Source organism: Geotrypetes seraphini, chromosome 3 (genome assembly GCF_902459505.1).
Source record: "Geotrypetes seraphini chromosome 3, aGeoSer1.1, whole genome shotgun sequence".
NCBI classification, from domain to species: Eukaryota; Metazoa; Chordata; class Amphibia; order Gymnophiona; family Dermophiidae; genus Geotrypetes; species Geotrypetes seraphini.
Window position 1 is genome coordinate 321,070,774 of NC_047086.1, and position 13,591 is coordinate 321,084,364.

Below are 13,591 nucleotides of genomic sequence, written 5' to 3' on the forward strand. Positions count from 1 at the left end.
AACAATCCATGTGATAATCCTGTAAAAGAAAAAAGATTAGCCTGGCCTCACTGTTACATATTCAATATTCTGCTGTGTGCCTGCGGCGTGAGATCAGTCCACAATGTCCATAATGGTTTCCACAGCGCACAAAAACGGCGTCCTGATGGAGTCAAGTTAGATGCTGTTTAAATATGCGCTAATTATGAGAACTATTTACTGAATTTAGCCTATAGTTCTTCACAAGGTATTAAGACTTAGGCAATTACTTCAGGAAACACTCACATTGTCATTGGGGTACAAAACTCTGGAGATGTTTTCTGCCAGGTTTCTATCCAGCACCGCCTCGATGTAATCCCCAACATTGACTAAAACACAAAATACAGCAGTAAAGGAAAACAGACTGCTTAGTAACTGATCATAGATGCATACACAAAACATGGAGAGAACATTTATCAGAGGCCAGCCAAAACTTTCACAAGCTCCACTTCTTATCGGAGTCATCGCCTACAAGTGCTGCCTCTTGATTCTTCTGCCTATTTGTACATCAGGGTCTCCTGATAGTGGTCCCTAGGTGGGTCCCTGCCTGCACTCTGAGGGTGAGAGGGGGGAGGGGGGTGGGCTTCGTAGGGGAGGACTGCATGGGTTGGTGGCTGAGTTGGTTGTAGAGTGTTTGTTGTGTGTCTGTTGTGTGGAGTGGTGTGTCTGGTTTCCTGATTGTTTGCTTGCTTGCAGGACCCTGGACCTTTCTTATGTGAAAATTTATGGTCGATGGTCCCGGCAGGCACTGCACCTGATGGGGGCTTTGGGGGTTGGGGAGGGCCTGCAGTTTCTCTTTTGTTGCACACTGTCCTGCATCTCAGTGGGCTCCCTTGCCCTGGGGTGGCCTGTATCTGCTTGCTATTACTGATATTTTTCTTGTTCCTCCTGTATTGCCTTTGTTATTTTGCTGCTGTATTTGCTTGTTTGGGCTGTTTGCCATTGTCAATAAAGATATTTAAAAAAAAAAAAAAAAAGAATTACAGTAATCAGTGACATTGATCTGAGAGTGAAAATTTGCTCTAGTGACTAACTACAGTAATTGGCTAGGTCTCAGAGACCACTGAAATGGCCTTCTTTTGAGGGAACAGAATACATAGCTTAGGATAATCTTTTCAAGAAGGACATCATCATGGGTATGGCATTCTCAAACAACCATTCCTGAGCCCGAAAGCATTTTTACAGTGCTATACATAGCCAGCAGAATGCTTTTTTGTTTGGAGGGGCCCAAAAGCTTCACCCTAGAACTCGCCCCCGTAAATGCCATTTCTTCCGTTCATTTTTCATATGTTCACAATATAATTTTATTAATACATAATGGTAACCACCAAATTAAGTTACACAAAGCACACACTTTTTCCCCTCCCCACCACTGCACAACATTTCTTCCTCTCTCCTCCAACCCCATGTATACCATCTCTCTTTCATTCACTCCCTTACTGCAAAGGGAGTGGGGAAAGAGAGAGAGAGGGATCCAGGGTGCATCTCTTCCACTCCCTCTACTGCCACATCCAACAATTCTCCCTCTCATCCACCGGACTGTGTACAGCATCTTTCGCCCTGTCCACCAGCCCCCCATGCCTGACATTTCTCATAGAAATATAAAAACATGATGGAAGATAAAGGCCAAATGGCCCATCCAGTCTGCCCATCCGCAGTAACCATTATCTCTTCCTCTCTCTAAGAGATCCCACATGCCTATCCGAAGCCTTCTTGAATTCAGACACAGTCTCTGTCTCCACCACCTCTTCCAGGAGACTGTTCCATGCTTCTACCACCCTTTCTGCAAAAAAGTATTACTTTAGATTACTCCTGAGCCTATCACCTCTTCACTTCATCCTATGCCCTCTCAATCCAGAGCTTCCTTTCAAATGAAAGAGACTCAACTTATGCACATTTACATCAGGTAAGTATTTCAACATCTCTATCATATCTCCCCTCTCCCGTCTTTCCTCCAAAGTATACAGGTTGAGATCTTTAAGTCTGTCCCCATATGCCTTATGATGCAGACTATGCACCATTTTAGTAACATAGAAACACAGAAACATGATGGCAGATGGCCAAATGGCTCATCTAGTCTGCCCATCCGCAGTAACCATTATCTCTTTCTCTCTCTGAAAGATCCCACATGCCTCTCCGAGGCCCTTTTGAATTCAGACACAGTCTCTGTCTCCATCACCTCTTCCGAGAGACTGTTCCACGCATCTACCACCCTTTCTGTTAAAAAAAAAATATTTCCTTAGATTAGGCTAGAGCCTATCACCTCTTAACTTCATCCTTTGCTCTCTCATTGCAGAGTTTCCTTTCAAATGAAAGAGACTCGATTCATGCACATTTACATTATATAGGTATATAGATTGAGATCTTTAAGTCTGTCCCCATATGCCTTATGATGAAGACCACTTACCATTTTAGTAGCCTTCCTCTGGATCGACTCCATCCTTTTTATATCTTTTTGAAGGTGCAGCCTCCAGAATTGTACACAATATTCTAAATGAGGTCTCACCAAAATTTTATATAGGGGGCATCAATACCTCCTTTTTCCTACTGGCCATACCTCTCCCTATGCAACCTAGCATCCTTCTAGCTTTCGCTGTCACCTTTTCAACCTTTACAATTTGGCAGCTACATTGTTTAGGATGGTGTTGCAGTCGATGGTTCTGTCCATTTCGACTATTGCAGTCTGGTGTTCTTGGGAGTACCAGAATCAATTTTGGGTGCACTTCAGGTGGCCCAGAATTCAGTGGTACACTCTTTATTTAAATTGGACAGACGTGAGCATGTGACAGAATATTTTATAAGGTTGTATTGGCTGAAAGTAAGGGATAAGATACGTTACAAGCTATTGGTAAATGATTTCATGTGCTTACACAAGTTAGAAACATAATGGCAGATAAAGATCAAATGGCCCATCTAGTCTGCCCATCCACAGTAACCATTATCTCTTTCTCTCTCTGAGAGATCCCACTTGCCTATCCCAGGCCCTCTTGAATTCAGACAGTATTTCCACAGTATGGTTTTTTATTTCAAAACTAGCTCAGAGAGAACGTTTTGGTTTTTCTTATTTTTGTTTTACTGGGGTTTTGGCATTGAGGTACGTTTGAACAGAAGTAGCTAATTAGCAGCAGTAAAGTGCAACAGCTGTGCCTAGAAGCTGTTCTGAATTCTGAGCCAGCCTGTGTAAGAACTGTCCTTTTTATGACTGCTAGTTTGTGGACTGCAAAGGAGGTAAAGCTTATATTTGACTCTTTTGCTTCACTTATAACCAGAGAAAGTTATTTAAGAACTCTTTGGGCCAAAAGCTGTCTGAATGTAAAGAACGTGCTCAGACTGTATAAAGGGGCAAGATACCTTTAAACATTAAGCTTTGCTACTAGCTACCTTAAGAACCTGCCTGAAAGTATTGTTATACTGTACCTCTCTGTATCCAGTGTCTTTACCTAGAATAGTGCGGGCAAAGAAGTTAAGATCTTTGGAAGTTTACCTAATTGCAACAGCTGAGGTAGCTGTTGGCCAGTTGCTGGAGGAAAAGCTGTATTTTTGTGTTTACTGCTGAAATTCTTTGCTTTTGTTACTTTTGAAACAGTTGAATTGTTCTGTGAGAAACAGGGTGCTTTAAACCCAAACACAGAATCTGGCCAATGGCCAAGAATAGTAAATCTTTTTAAGAACTTGAACCTTTGGTGAAGTTTCCTTCTGTTTGCTGGAAAGGGAAATCCTTACCCAAAATACTGCGGTTTAACCACAGCATAGCTGTTGCCAGGCCTGAAGGGTAACCCAAGCTAAAGGGGCCACGCGGGGCCAGTGTTTTGTCGCAGCCCAGGGTGGTCTGCTGCACTCATCAGAGACCCCGGGTTGTGACACTCTAGTGAATCCATGTTGCCTCTGGTCCTGTAATCCACAGGATTCCAGAAGCTTGACCACTTTATGTTTTAAAAGTGTTTCCATTAATTTGCTTACCACAGAAGTCAGACTGTAATTCCCTACTTCCACTTTTGTGGAAAGGGACTACATCCGCCCTTCTCCAGTCCTCAAGTACCACTCCCACTCTAGAGACTCATTGAAAAAGTAAGTCAGAGGAGCCACCTGAACTTCCCTAAGTTCCTTCAGCACCCTTGGATATACATCATCCAGTCCCATCACTTTAACTACCTTTATTTTAGCTAGCTCCTCACGAACACAACCCTCTGAAAATTGATAAGGGTCTACCACTCTATCCATATTTATGTTTGTCTTCTGTGATTCCGCTCCCAGTGCTTCAGCCGTGAACACAGAACAGAAATATCTGTTAAGCAATTTAGCCTTTTCTTTATCAGCTTTTACATATTTCTCCCCTTCACCTTTCAGTCTCACAATGCCACTTTTGCACTTCTTCCTATCACTAATATATCTAAAAAATGTTCATGTAGTACCAAAGCTTTTTTTGTTTTTCCACCAGTTAAGGACTGCAGGTATAAAAGATACCATGATAGAACTCTCTCTTTCCAGCTTGCAGTCTATCTCTTATCTTCATTATAGAAAACTTTTTTTTTTCAAAGTTCTTTAGCTCTTAAAAACTAACTCATTTGTCATTTTGAACTACGTATTATAACTAATCTTTTGTAAACCGCAATGAACTCTCTGGTAATTGCGATCTAGAAATAAATTGTTATGTTTTTATGTCTTATCTCCCCGTTTTACCATGTCAGCTATTTTTTCTTCCATTTGCATCTTTGCTTTCCTGACTACATGATCAGCCTCTCTTAACTTTTCCAGATATTTTTGCATGTCTCCCTCTTTGTGTGATCCTTTGTAGTTTATGAAAACTAACTTCTTATTCCTTACCTTCTCAGCTACTGCTTTTGAGAATCAAAGTTCATGCCCCCTCCCAAGAGTGTGTACCGGTGTTCTGGCTGACTCTATAACATCCAAGTAGGCCTCCTCCTCCTTTCTTCCAGCTGCACTTCTTTCTTCACAAAGCCACAGGAAGCAGCAGCAGAGTATGGCCAGGGTGTGAGCAAATTCAAATTTGACAAATAAACTTTCTGAGTCAGTGTGCCATGGCCCTTGGGCCTTCTTTCACAAAATTCAAATCCAAGTTAAAAGCCCGCTTACAGCTTTCTTATTTCAGCCTTTCTTTAATATCTCTTGTGTCCTGTAATTCTCTCTTGATTAGATTGATTAGACTATAAGCTCTACAGAGGAAGGACTTTCTCATCAATAACTGTAAAGTATTACATATACTAGTAATAAATAGTAGGGGTAGTAGAAGCTAGAGATATTACTTACACTCTTGAAGGTTAAAATCATTAGGTGCCTTGGCAGACCACAGCCTCATAGTGTTAACAGTGTTGTTTTTGTACCCTGGCACTGGGGTATCATAAGGCATGGCAAGGACAACCTGTAAAAAAATAAATTACAGGTGCTTAAGCCCAAGGAACACTGTACAAGAAAAAAAAAAAAAACATCACCTGCAAAATCTCATTATGATAAACATTTCCTTTAATCTGTAGAAGTTTGATTTAAAAATGTAAAAGTCTCTACTATTGCCCAGGTGATTGAAAATTCCTTGGTAGTTCATATATTACATTACATTACATTACTGACTTCTATTCCGCCTGTACCTTGCAGTTCTAAGCGGATTACATCAGAAGATAGCTGGATATTTCCAGGAACAAAAGTTACAATTAAGAGAACTGGACATTTCCAGGAAAAAGTTACAATGGAAAGTAGTGTCCAGTGGCGTACCTAGCATATGTGACACCCGGGGCCCATCATTTTTTGGCACACACCCCCCATCTGTACGAAAAACATGATTTTTAGTAACAATCCACACGTCACACATGAGTACCTAGGAAAAGGCAGCATCTTACATATGCAGTGAGCAGTACAACATCAATACACCCATTGTAAAACTAAACAAGCCAGACTAGTACAGATCAATCCTACACCGTCAATCCTAACAGAAAACCATGTCTTTCGAACACACAGAACACAGAAAACACCTTTGCCTAGTATGGAATATGTCATCACAAACTAACCCCTCCCCCTTTTGCAAAACTTTAGTGTGGATTTTAGCCACAGTGGTAACAGCTCTGACGCTCATAGAATTCTGGGCATCAGAGCTGCTACCACCATGGCTGGCGCTAAAAAATGCTCCACAGTTTTGTAAAAGGGGGGATAAAATAGAAATACATAGACAAAGATTAAATTGAACCAGCAAGAAGCTGGACTCTGCATACAATGCAACACCACAGAAACAGTGACACATGTCTCCTAAAGCAATAAATAAATAGAAAATTTTTTTTCTACCTTTGTCTTCTCTGGTTTCTGCTTTCCTCATCTTCTTGTTACTCTCTTCCTTCCATCCACTGTCTGCCATCTCTCTGCCCCTATATGGCATCTTCTCTCTTTCGATGCCCCTTCCAGAAACTGTATGCCTCCCCCTTCCATCTCTCCTTTCACCCCCATTGGTCTGGCATCTCTCTCCTCTCCTTCCCTCTCCCACACCTCTCTTCTGCAATCCCTTTCTTCCCTCATTTTCCTTTTCAATTTATTTTCTGCATCCATCTAGATTATGTTCTTACTACCCTCTCATCAATTTCCTTTTTTACTGTCTACCTACAGCTTGCCACCTCTTTCCCTCACCCCTCCAGTATTTCCCTAACTCAATCCTTTTCCCTCATCATGTGCCCTCCTTTTATTTATCCCCTCCTTCCATCATCTGCCTTCTTCTCTCTCCCCCCCACTTCCATCATCTGCCCTCTTCTCTCTTCTTCTCTCCACTTCCATCATCTGCCCCTTCTCTCTCTTCCCCCTCCTTCCATCATCTGCCCCTTCTCTCTCTTTCCCCCCTCCTTCCATCATCTGCCCTCTTCTCTCTCCCCACTTCCATCATCTGCCCCTTCTCTCTCTTTCCCCACTTCCATCAGCATCTGCCCCCTTTTGCTCCCTACAACCCAATTCCATGCAGTATCGTTCCCCCTTATGTCTCTTTCCCTGCAATTTCATCAGCATCTGCCCCTTTCTCTCCCTCCACCACACATCCATACCACCCTGACCCCCTTTCTCACCCTTCACCATGATTCCATACTACCCTGACCCCCCTTTGTCACCCTTCAGCGTGATTCCATATCACCCTGACCCCCCCTTTGTCACCCTTCAGCGTAATTCCATACCACTCTGACCTCCTTTCTTTCTCCGTCCCAAAGGTTCCACGATGACTGCTTCTGCTCGGATGGAAGAGGTAAGTGACATCGGAGGGGGCTGGGCCGGCAGACGCAGTTAGTTGCGGCAAGATCCCGAGATGACTGCAGCTGCCGGTTCCCCCCCCCCCCCCCCCGACGTCACTTGCCTCTTCCCAGTCATCGCGGGACCTTCTTCACTTCAGCGCGGCTGCCAACTCTGCTCTAAGTACGGCAGCCGCGCTGAAGTGCCGTTTGAAGCAGCGTGGGAGGTTCCGGATCCGGCCGGCTGTGCACCCCCTTAGAGCATGCACCCGAGGCGGACTGCCCCCCCAACACCCTTCCCCCACTCCTTGGTACGCCACTGGTAGTGTCATTCTTAGTGGAGATGGTTTATCTGATTTTTGACAGGTATAGTGATCTTCGCCAACTTTTTTTCAGCTTACCCTTCTTCCTTCTTTTAAAGCTGTTGCATATCAGTATTTATTTGAAAGAAAGTGGTAATAGTAATTTCACTGAAGTACTGTAAACAGGGCTCTGGTTTCCCATCACTACACTGACACAAAAAGGAGGCAAAATTCACCTAGTCCCTCCACCATTTGGGGGAGGGAAGGTAGTATGAGAAAGAGGAACTAGGGACAGATGTGTAAAAATGGAAGAAGGGCTGGATATCCTGTGATAAAAGGGGGACTGGTATGAGGGCTTATGCTACATGAAATGGAGGTGTAGTGTCTGCAAGTGTATGAAAGGATCTTGGGAATGGGAGTGTGCAAAACAGGGGTGAAAGACCTAGGTGTGTGAAAGAACAACTAGGATTATCTGTCTGTGTACTTATTCAGATTGGCACCTGGGATTGGAAAAGAAAGGGAAAAATAATGACCAGGATGGGGAGGAAAAGAAAAAGTGGGGCAGGTCTTGGGCTGGTGATTTGACAGGAAGTGGATGCTAGAGTCAGGAGCACCTCATTCTCCTTCTCCTATATTTCTTCTTAATCCCTGACCTACTTTCTTCTCTTTCTAGATCCCCCTTCAGGACCCAGAATCTACCATTCCAGTTTTCACTTATCTGTAAGTTCCTCCCCAGCCTCTTCTTCCCCATCTCAATCTTCTCTCGCTTCTTTTCCTTCCATCCTTGATCCTCTTTTTCTTCCCCCATTCTCAAGATCTCCCCTTCTCCTCCACTATTTTGATACCTGAGATTCCCCTTCTATAAAACTCCCTAAGCATCAAAATAAATTCTTACACAAAGATAGTTTTTAACTACTTTATTTTTATTACTGTTCTTCAGCAAATTTTTAGAAAAAAAGGAGGTGGAACTGTGAAGCTGGAGGGGCAGGCCAGGGACTGGTGTAATGTGAGAAGGACTGAATAAGGCTGTCTGGACGGGAGGATCTGGAACACAACATCTTGTGTTTTTCTAGTCTGAAAAGAAGTGGTGAAACTGTGTTCCAGGTTGTTTCCCCCCCCCAAAAAAAAATAAGCCCTCATGTCCTTCATGAAGGCATGGGAAAAGGCCAGATCTATGAGGGAGAAGGGATCATAGAATTCAGTGGTTGGTGTGAATGCTCTTTTTCTGTTGTCATACAGTAGCGTAGTAAGGGGGAGGGTGGGGGGTTGACTGCCCTGGATGCCATCTTAGAGGGGGCACCAGCAACTCTCTTCCCCCCCATTCCATGCTCACACCACCCCTTCCCTCCCTTCCCTCTTTAAATATTCACAAGCGCGAGCAACTTCTCTGGCCAGCTGCTCGCGCCAGCCTAGCTCCCCTCTAAAATCACTTTCTGGTCATGGGGCCAGGAAGTGACATCAGAGGGAAATCCAACGCCAGCGCAACTAGCAGGCCAGAGAAGCTGCTCATGCTGGTGAAAATTTAAAGAAGTATGGGGAGGAGGGAGGGCACAAGTGTGGCATGGAGGTGGGGAAGGAGCATGGGAGCACCATTGCTCCATGCTATGCTGCTGCTGTCATACTGTTTCTTAATTTCTGAGGCAAATTTTTTTAAATTCAGCGGAAATTATGTTTCATATTTGCATAAATTTGAATTTGTTTCCATAGTCTAACTCTTGCAGCAGAATCTATTCACAGGACACTAATGTCTGTTCCTTTCACAGTGTTGCAAATATTACTAGAACTACTTTCATACGCAAAGCAAAATGCATTTCAAATACTAAACTTCACATTGCATTTTTTTTTTTAAACTTTTTTCTTTCATCGGTTATGTCCTAGCTATATTTTAAAAATATTTTGTAGAGGGATGCCTCATGGGTGAAGAGTGGGAGTTCCTGTGTTATCTGATTAGTGTGTTATGATTAGAACAGGCTAATATTCAGACTGCGGTGATATCAGAAATTCAATGTTGGTGCCATATGCAACCACCGGCTTTGAATTTCTTTTCTATTTTTGACCACATGGGACATAGCCATCTATGCCAATATTCAGTGGCTAGCCAGCTAAGTCTCAATGGCCAAAGATAAACCACCTCGTCAGGCAATTGTTTTTGGCTGCTGAACTCAGAAGTTTTCCTTAAATTTGCCCACTTGTCTTATGGAGGCTCCAGTTGAATATCAGGCTGGGGACTGCATAAGTATTTTTTCCTTTTTTTTTTTACCCTCCCCGACAATGCCTCCTTCTCAAGTTCTCAGATCCTACTTTCTCGCATTTCTTCTCAGGACTTCAAGCTACCTGCTTTTCCTTGTAGGGTTCAGGTTCTAGTTGTGCTTTGTAAAAAGCTTCAGCTACTTCCAAAGCACTCTAGCGTCAATTTAGGGTGCTGTCTAACCCACTGTTTCATAGACATGGGTAGTCCTACAAGGAATTGTTCAAGGAAGATGACTTTCACTATATCCAGGCCCATCTTGCCTTCCGGTTGGAGCCATCTCCAGTAAACTTCCTGAGTCTGTAGAAGAAACCCCAGGGATTCTCCTTGACTTGGAGAGGACCCTTCCAGAATCATTGCCAGTAGAATTCTGTAGTGAAGTCTGTTCTCTCCAGAATACAAGATTCCAAGCAGTTGCAGTTCACACATAGGTGGTGGAGGCAAGAGGCAAATGGCAAATGCAGTTGGATATCTCTGCTTCTCTTTGGTTTCCTTAACCTAGTTATGCTTTGGGCTTTTATACTTCCTGATCATGCCCTTCTGGCTCCTCCCCTTGGGTGGGACTATGGGTTTTAAGATGACTCTGACAATATGAGGAAATATCCTTAAGGTAGGAGTGTGTGGCGCAGGGGTTGGAGCTATAGCCTCAGCACCCTGGGGCTCAAACCCTGCGTTACTCCTTGTGATTCTGGGCAAGTCACTCAGTCCTCTATAGACCCAGGTACATTAGATAGATTGTGAGCCCAGTAGGAAAGATAGGGAAAATACTTGAGTACTTGATTGTAAAAACCGCTTAGATAACCTTGATAGGAGGTATATAAACACCTAATAAACTTGGAAAGTAGCAGTGTCCTATAGACCCCCTCAAAGATCCCTTAATCTAGTAAATATACAATAGACTCTCATGAGGATTGGTAGATGCCAAATAAATGTAGTTTCTGGTTGCTTGAGAGTTTTTATTAAAAACAGGCTTAACTAATACTATACCCCATACTTTACCATACCATAAACTCAAGCACTTCCATTTTCAGTGTTTGAAGAGCATGATGCTTCTCTACACTCTTATCGTTCTCCAGCTAAACATAAAAGACATACATCGTTGACAAACCGACATTAAATTCCTCCATGAGCATTGCATGACTCTCACCTTTCTCAAGCTTCTTGCATTTTTCCATCTTCTACTTAAGGATAAGCACTATGAGGTACATAATCGAAATACTGGTACGTCTAAAAACCCGTCTAAATCGGCACTTGGATGATCAAAAAGACAGGTTGTCTAAGTGCCGATAATCTAAATGGGTTTTAGATGTATCTAAAAACAGCTTAGGCTTTTTCAGTGCTATTGTACACCCAGAGTAAAAAAGGGTGTTATTGAAGGAGTGGTGAGGAAGGAAGGTAGGTGGGATATGGGCCAACCTAGACTTAGTCGTCTTGCAGCAATAATCAAAAGTTCAACGAGACTCCTAGACGGAACTTATACGTTGTGACTTAGGTGATCTAAAAACAGGTATAAGTGCCTATCCAAAGTGACCAGATAACCACTGTAGACACAAAGTACAGACCCCCACATACTCCCCTAGTGATCACTGACCCACCCACAGTGCCATAAAAATCGGAATAAAAACGTACATACCTGCCTCCAGAACATCAGCACCTAGCATAGGAAAGCCTAGTAGAGCTGCACAGAGGTGTCTTATGTAGTCTGGGGGGGGGTGCGCTAGGGAACCATAGAGAGGAGGACCCAAGCTCATAAGCCATTCTAACCAATGCATTCATGGAGAAACATGTGCATCTACCAAAACCCTACTGTACTGCCATATAGGTGCCACCTGCAGCCCTAAGGGCTATTGGGGTGGTAGACAGGTGGGTATAGTAGGTTTTGGGGGGGGGCTCACTATGACTTATAAGGGAGTTGTGGTGAGATGTTTATGTGGCACCTTTTTTGTGAAATTCACAGTAGTGCCCTTTAAGGTGCCCCACTACTGTGTTGCCATGTCTGGGTGTCCAGTCCATCACTTTGCTGGTACCTCCCACATCCAAAAGGTATTGTTCTAGCCATTTTTAACTTGGACAATTTTTTGGATGAGAATGGGGTATAAAGATATCCGACTTAGCGGTCTGGATGATCAAACGGCTGGCCATAGAAGTAGACGATTCTTGGAAAAAAATATATTTTGGATGTATTTTTCGAGAATGGACTTTGGACATTTCCGACTTTGGCTCAAAACGGACTTAGACTTTATTTTTATTATGCCGCTTCACGCATTTATGCTTTCTTGGGACCTGTTTCAGCATACTTGTGGGTTGGGTGAGAACTCAACATTTGAATAACAATAGATCTCAACCTACCGGTATGTTTGTACACGATGAATTGGCAGAAATGGGAGACAAATATGTGGTACGTGACGTGTGGACTTATTCAAGGTGCAGTGTGCCAAGTTTAAACTTACATTTCCGCTTGAAATTAATTTTATTACATTTTTATTTAAAGTATTATTTCTTCAATTTTTTTTTTTTTTTGCTGATTGCTTGAGTTCCAGTTAACAGAGAATCTACTGAACTTACCCCCTCCTTTACTAACGCGTAACGTGGGTTTTAGTGCCAGCAGCAGTGGTAACTGCTTCAACGCTCATAGGAATTCTATGAACGTCAGAGCAGTTAATGCTGCTGCCGACGCTAAAACCCGCGCTACACATTAGTAAAGGAGGGAGTTAGTTTCTCAAGGTCCTCTGATTCAGTGTTGAGTTACAATCTATCAAATCTTAGATCCACTCTGCATAGAAATCAAGGATCACAATTAAAAAACTTGGCTACAGTAATGCAAAGTTTGTTCAGGATATCCTGTAACGGTTACATCTAAACTATATTTGTTAAAATTATAAATACATACTGTAAAATTATAATATGCAGTGCAGAAGTTCCATTTATGCTTCACATTGGCACTGTAAATCAAAATCATTTTATAATTTGAAAACTTCTTTTAGGCAACAAGCCCAGTGATTTTCTTTGGAATAAGTTCAAAGTTCTCTGCACTGAATGCACTTAGAGCATTTGCCAATGCAAGAAATTAGTTTCATGAGGCAGCTTATTTTTCCTTCCTTTTTTATTAACTTCAGGTGCATCATGGGTATTTTTTAGCAGAAGGCAATTATAAAGGGCACGGTTGATTAAGCAAGGAGTCTATTGTCCTTGGCCTTTCCCTTATAAGTCTGGGTCACTAGAAACAGTTATACACAGACATAGGAGCCAACTTTTCAAAATGAATGGGGGTGCTAAACCCAATGAAAGTTATCCCATCCCTGGATACAGTCATGGAGTTTGCTCAATATTGGTGGTGCTCAAGCACCCACAGCACCCACAGAGCTGGCTCTCATGTACACAGATCTTACCAACTTAGGCCCATATGCTCTAAATTCACCATGCTTTTAATGATCGATGCTACTGATTTAGCGTCAAAGTATTTTTACCTACCGATACACATAATGGCTCACCAGTTTTTTCCATGCTTCGTAGCAGCCTCTGACTCTGCTATGTAAATGTAGTAAAATAAGGTCATTAATATTAAAACTAACATTCCCAATGATGCTCTGACATCACCTGTTGATGCACAAAATGAAGCCCTGATTTTAACGCTTCAAAATTACCAGCTTGTTCAGGGGTGCCAATAGTGTTAAAAACGTGGCTCAGGCAGGTGTGTTGTAGGTGCATCTGAGCCACATGTGTCAAAGCTTAGGTTGCCCATTGCATGCAAGTTAGAAGTTCATACTTGGAGGGGGCAGCAGATTGCATGAGGAGAGCACTTGTCCCACTGAAGC

The 13,591-nt window shown here is 42.8% G+C and overlaps 1 protein-coding gene across 1 annotated transcript in view; it reads right to left on the minus strand.

The window, feature by feature from the left end:
• PYGB (glycogen phosphorylase B) overlaps nt 1-13,591 on the minus strand; it is a 152,311-nt gene that overhangs the window by 71,594 nt on the left and 67,126 nt on the right. Inside the window, exons 6-7 of the mRNA XM_033938126.1 lie at nt 5,287-5,398; nt 265-347 (exon numbers count right to left, since the gene is read on the minus strand). Of these exons, the coding sequence (XP_033794017.1) occupies nt 265-347; nt 5,287-5,398 (195 nt within the window). The remainder of the gene's footprint in view (nt 1-264; nt 348-5,286; nt 5,399-13,591) is intronic.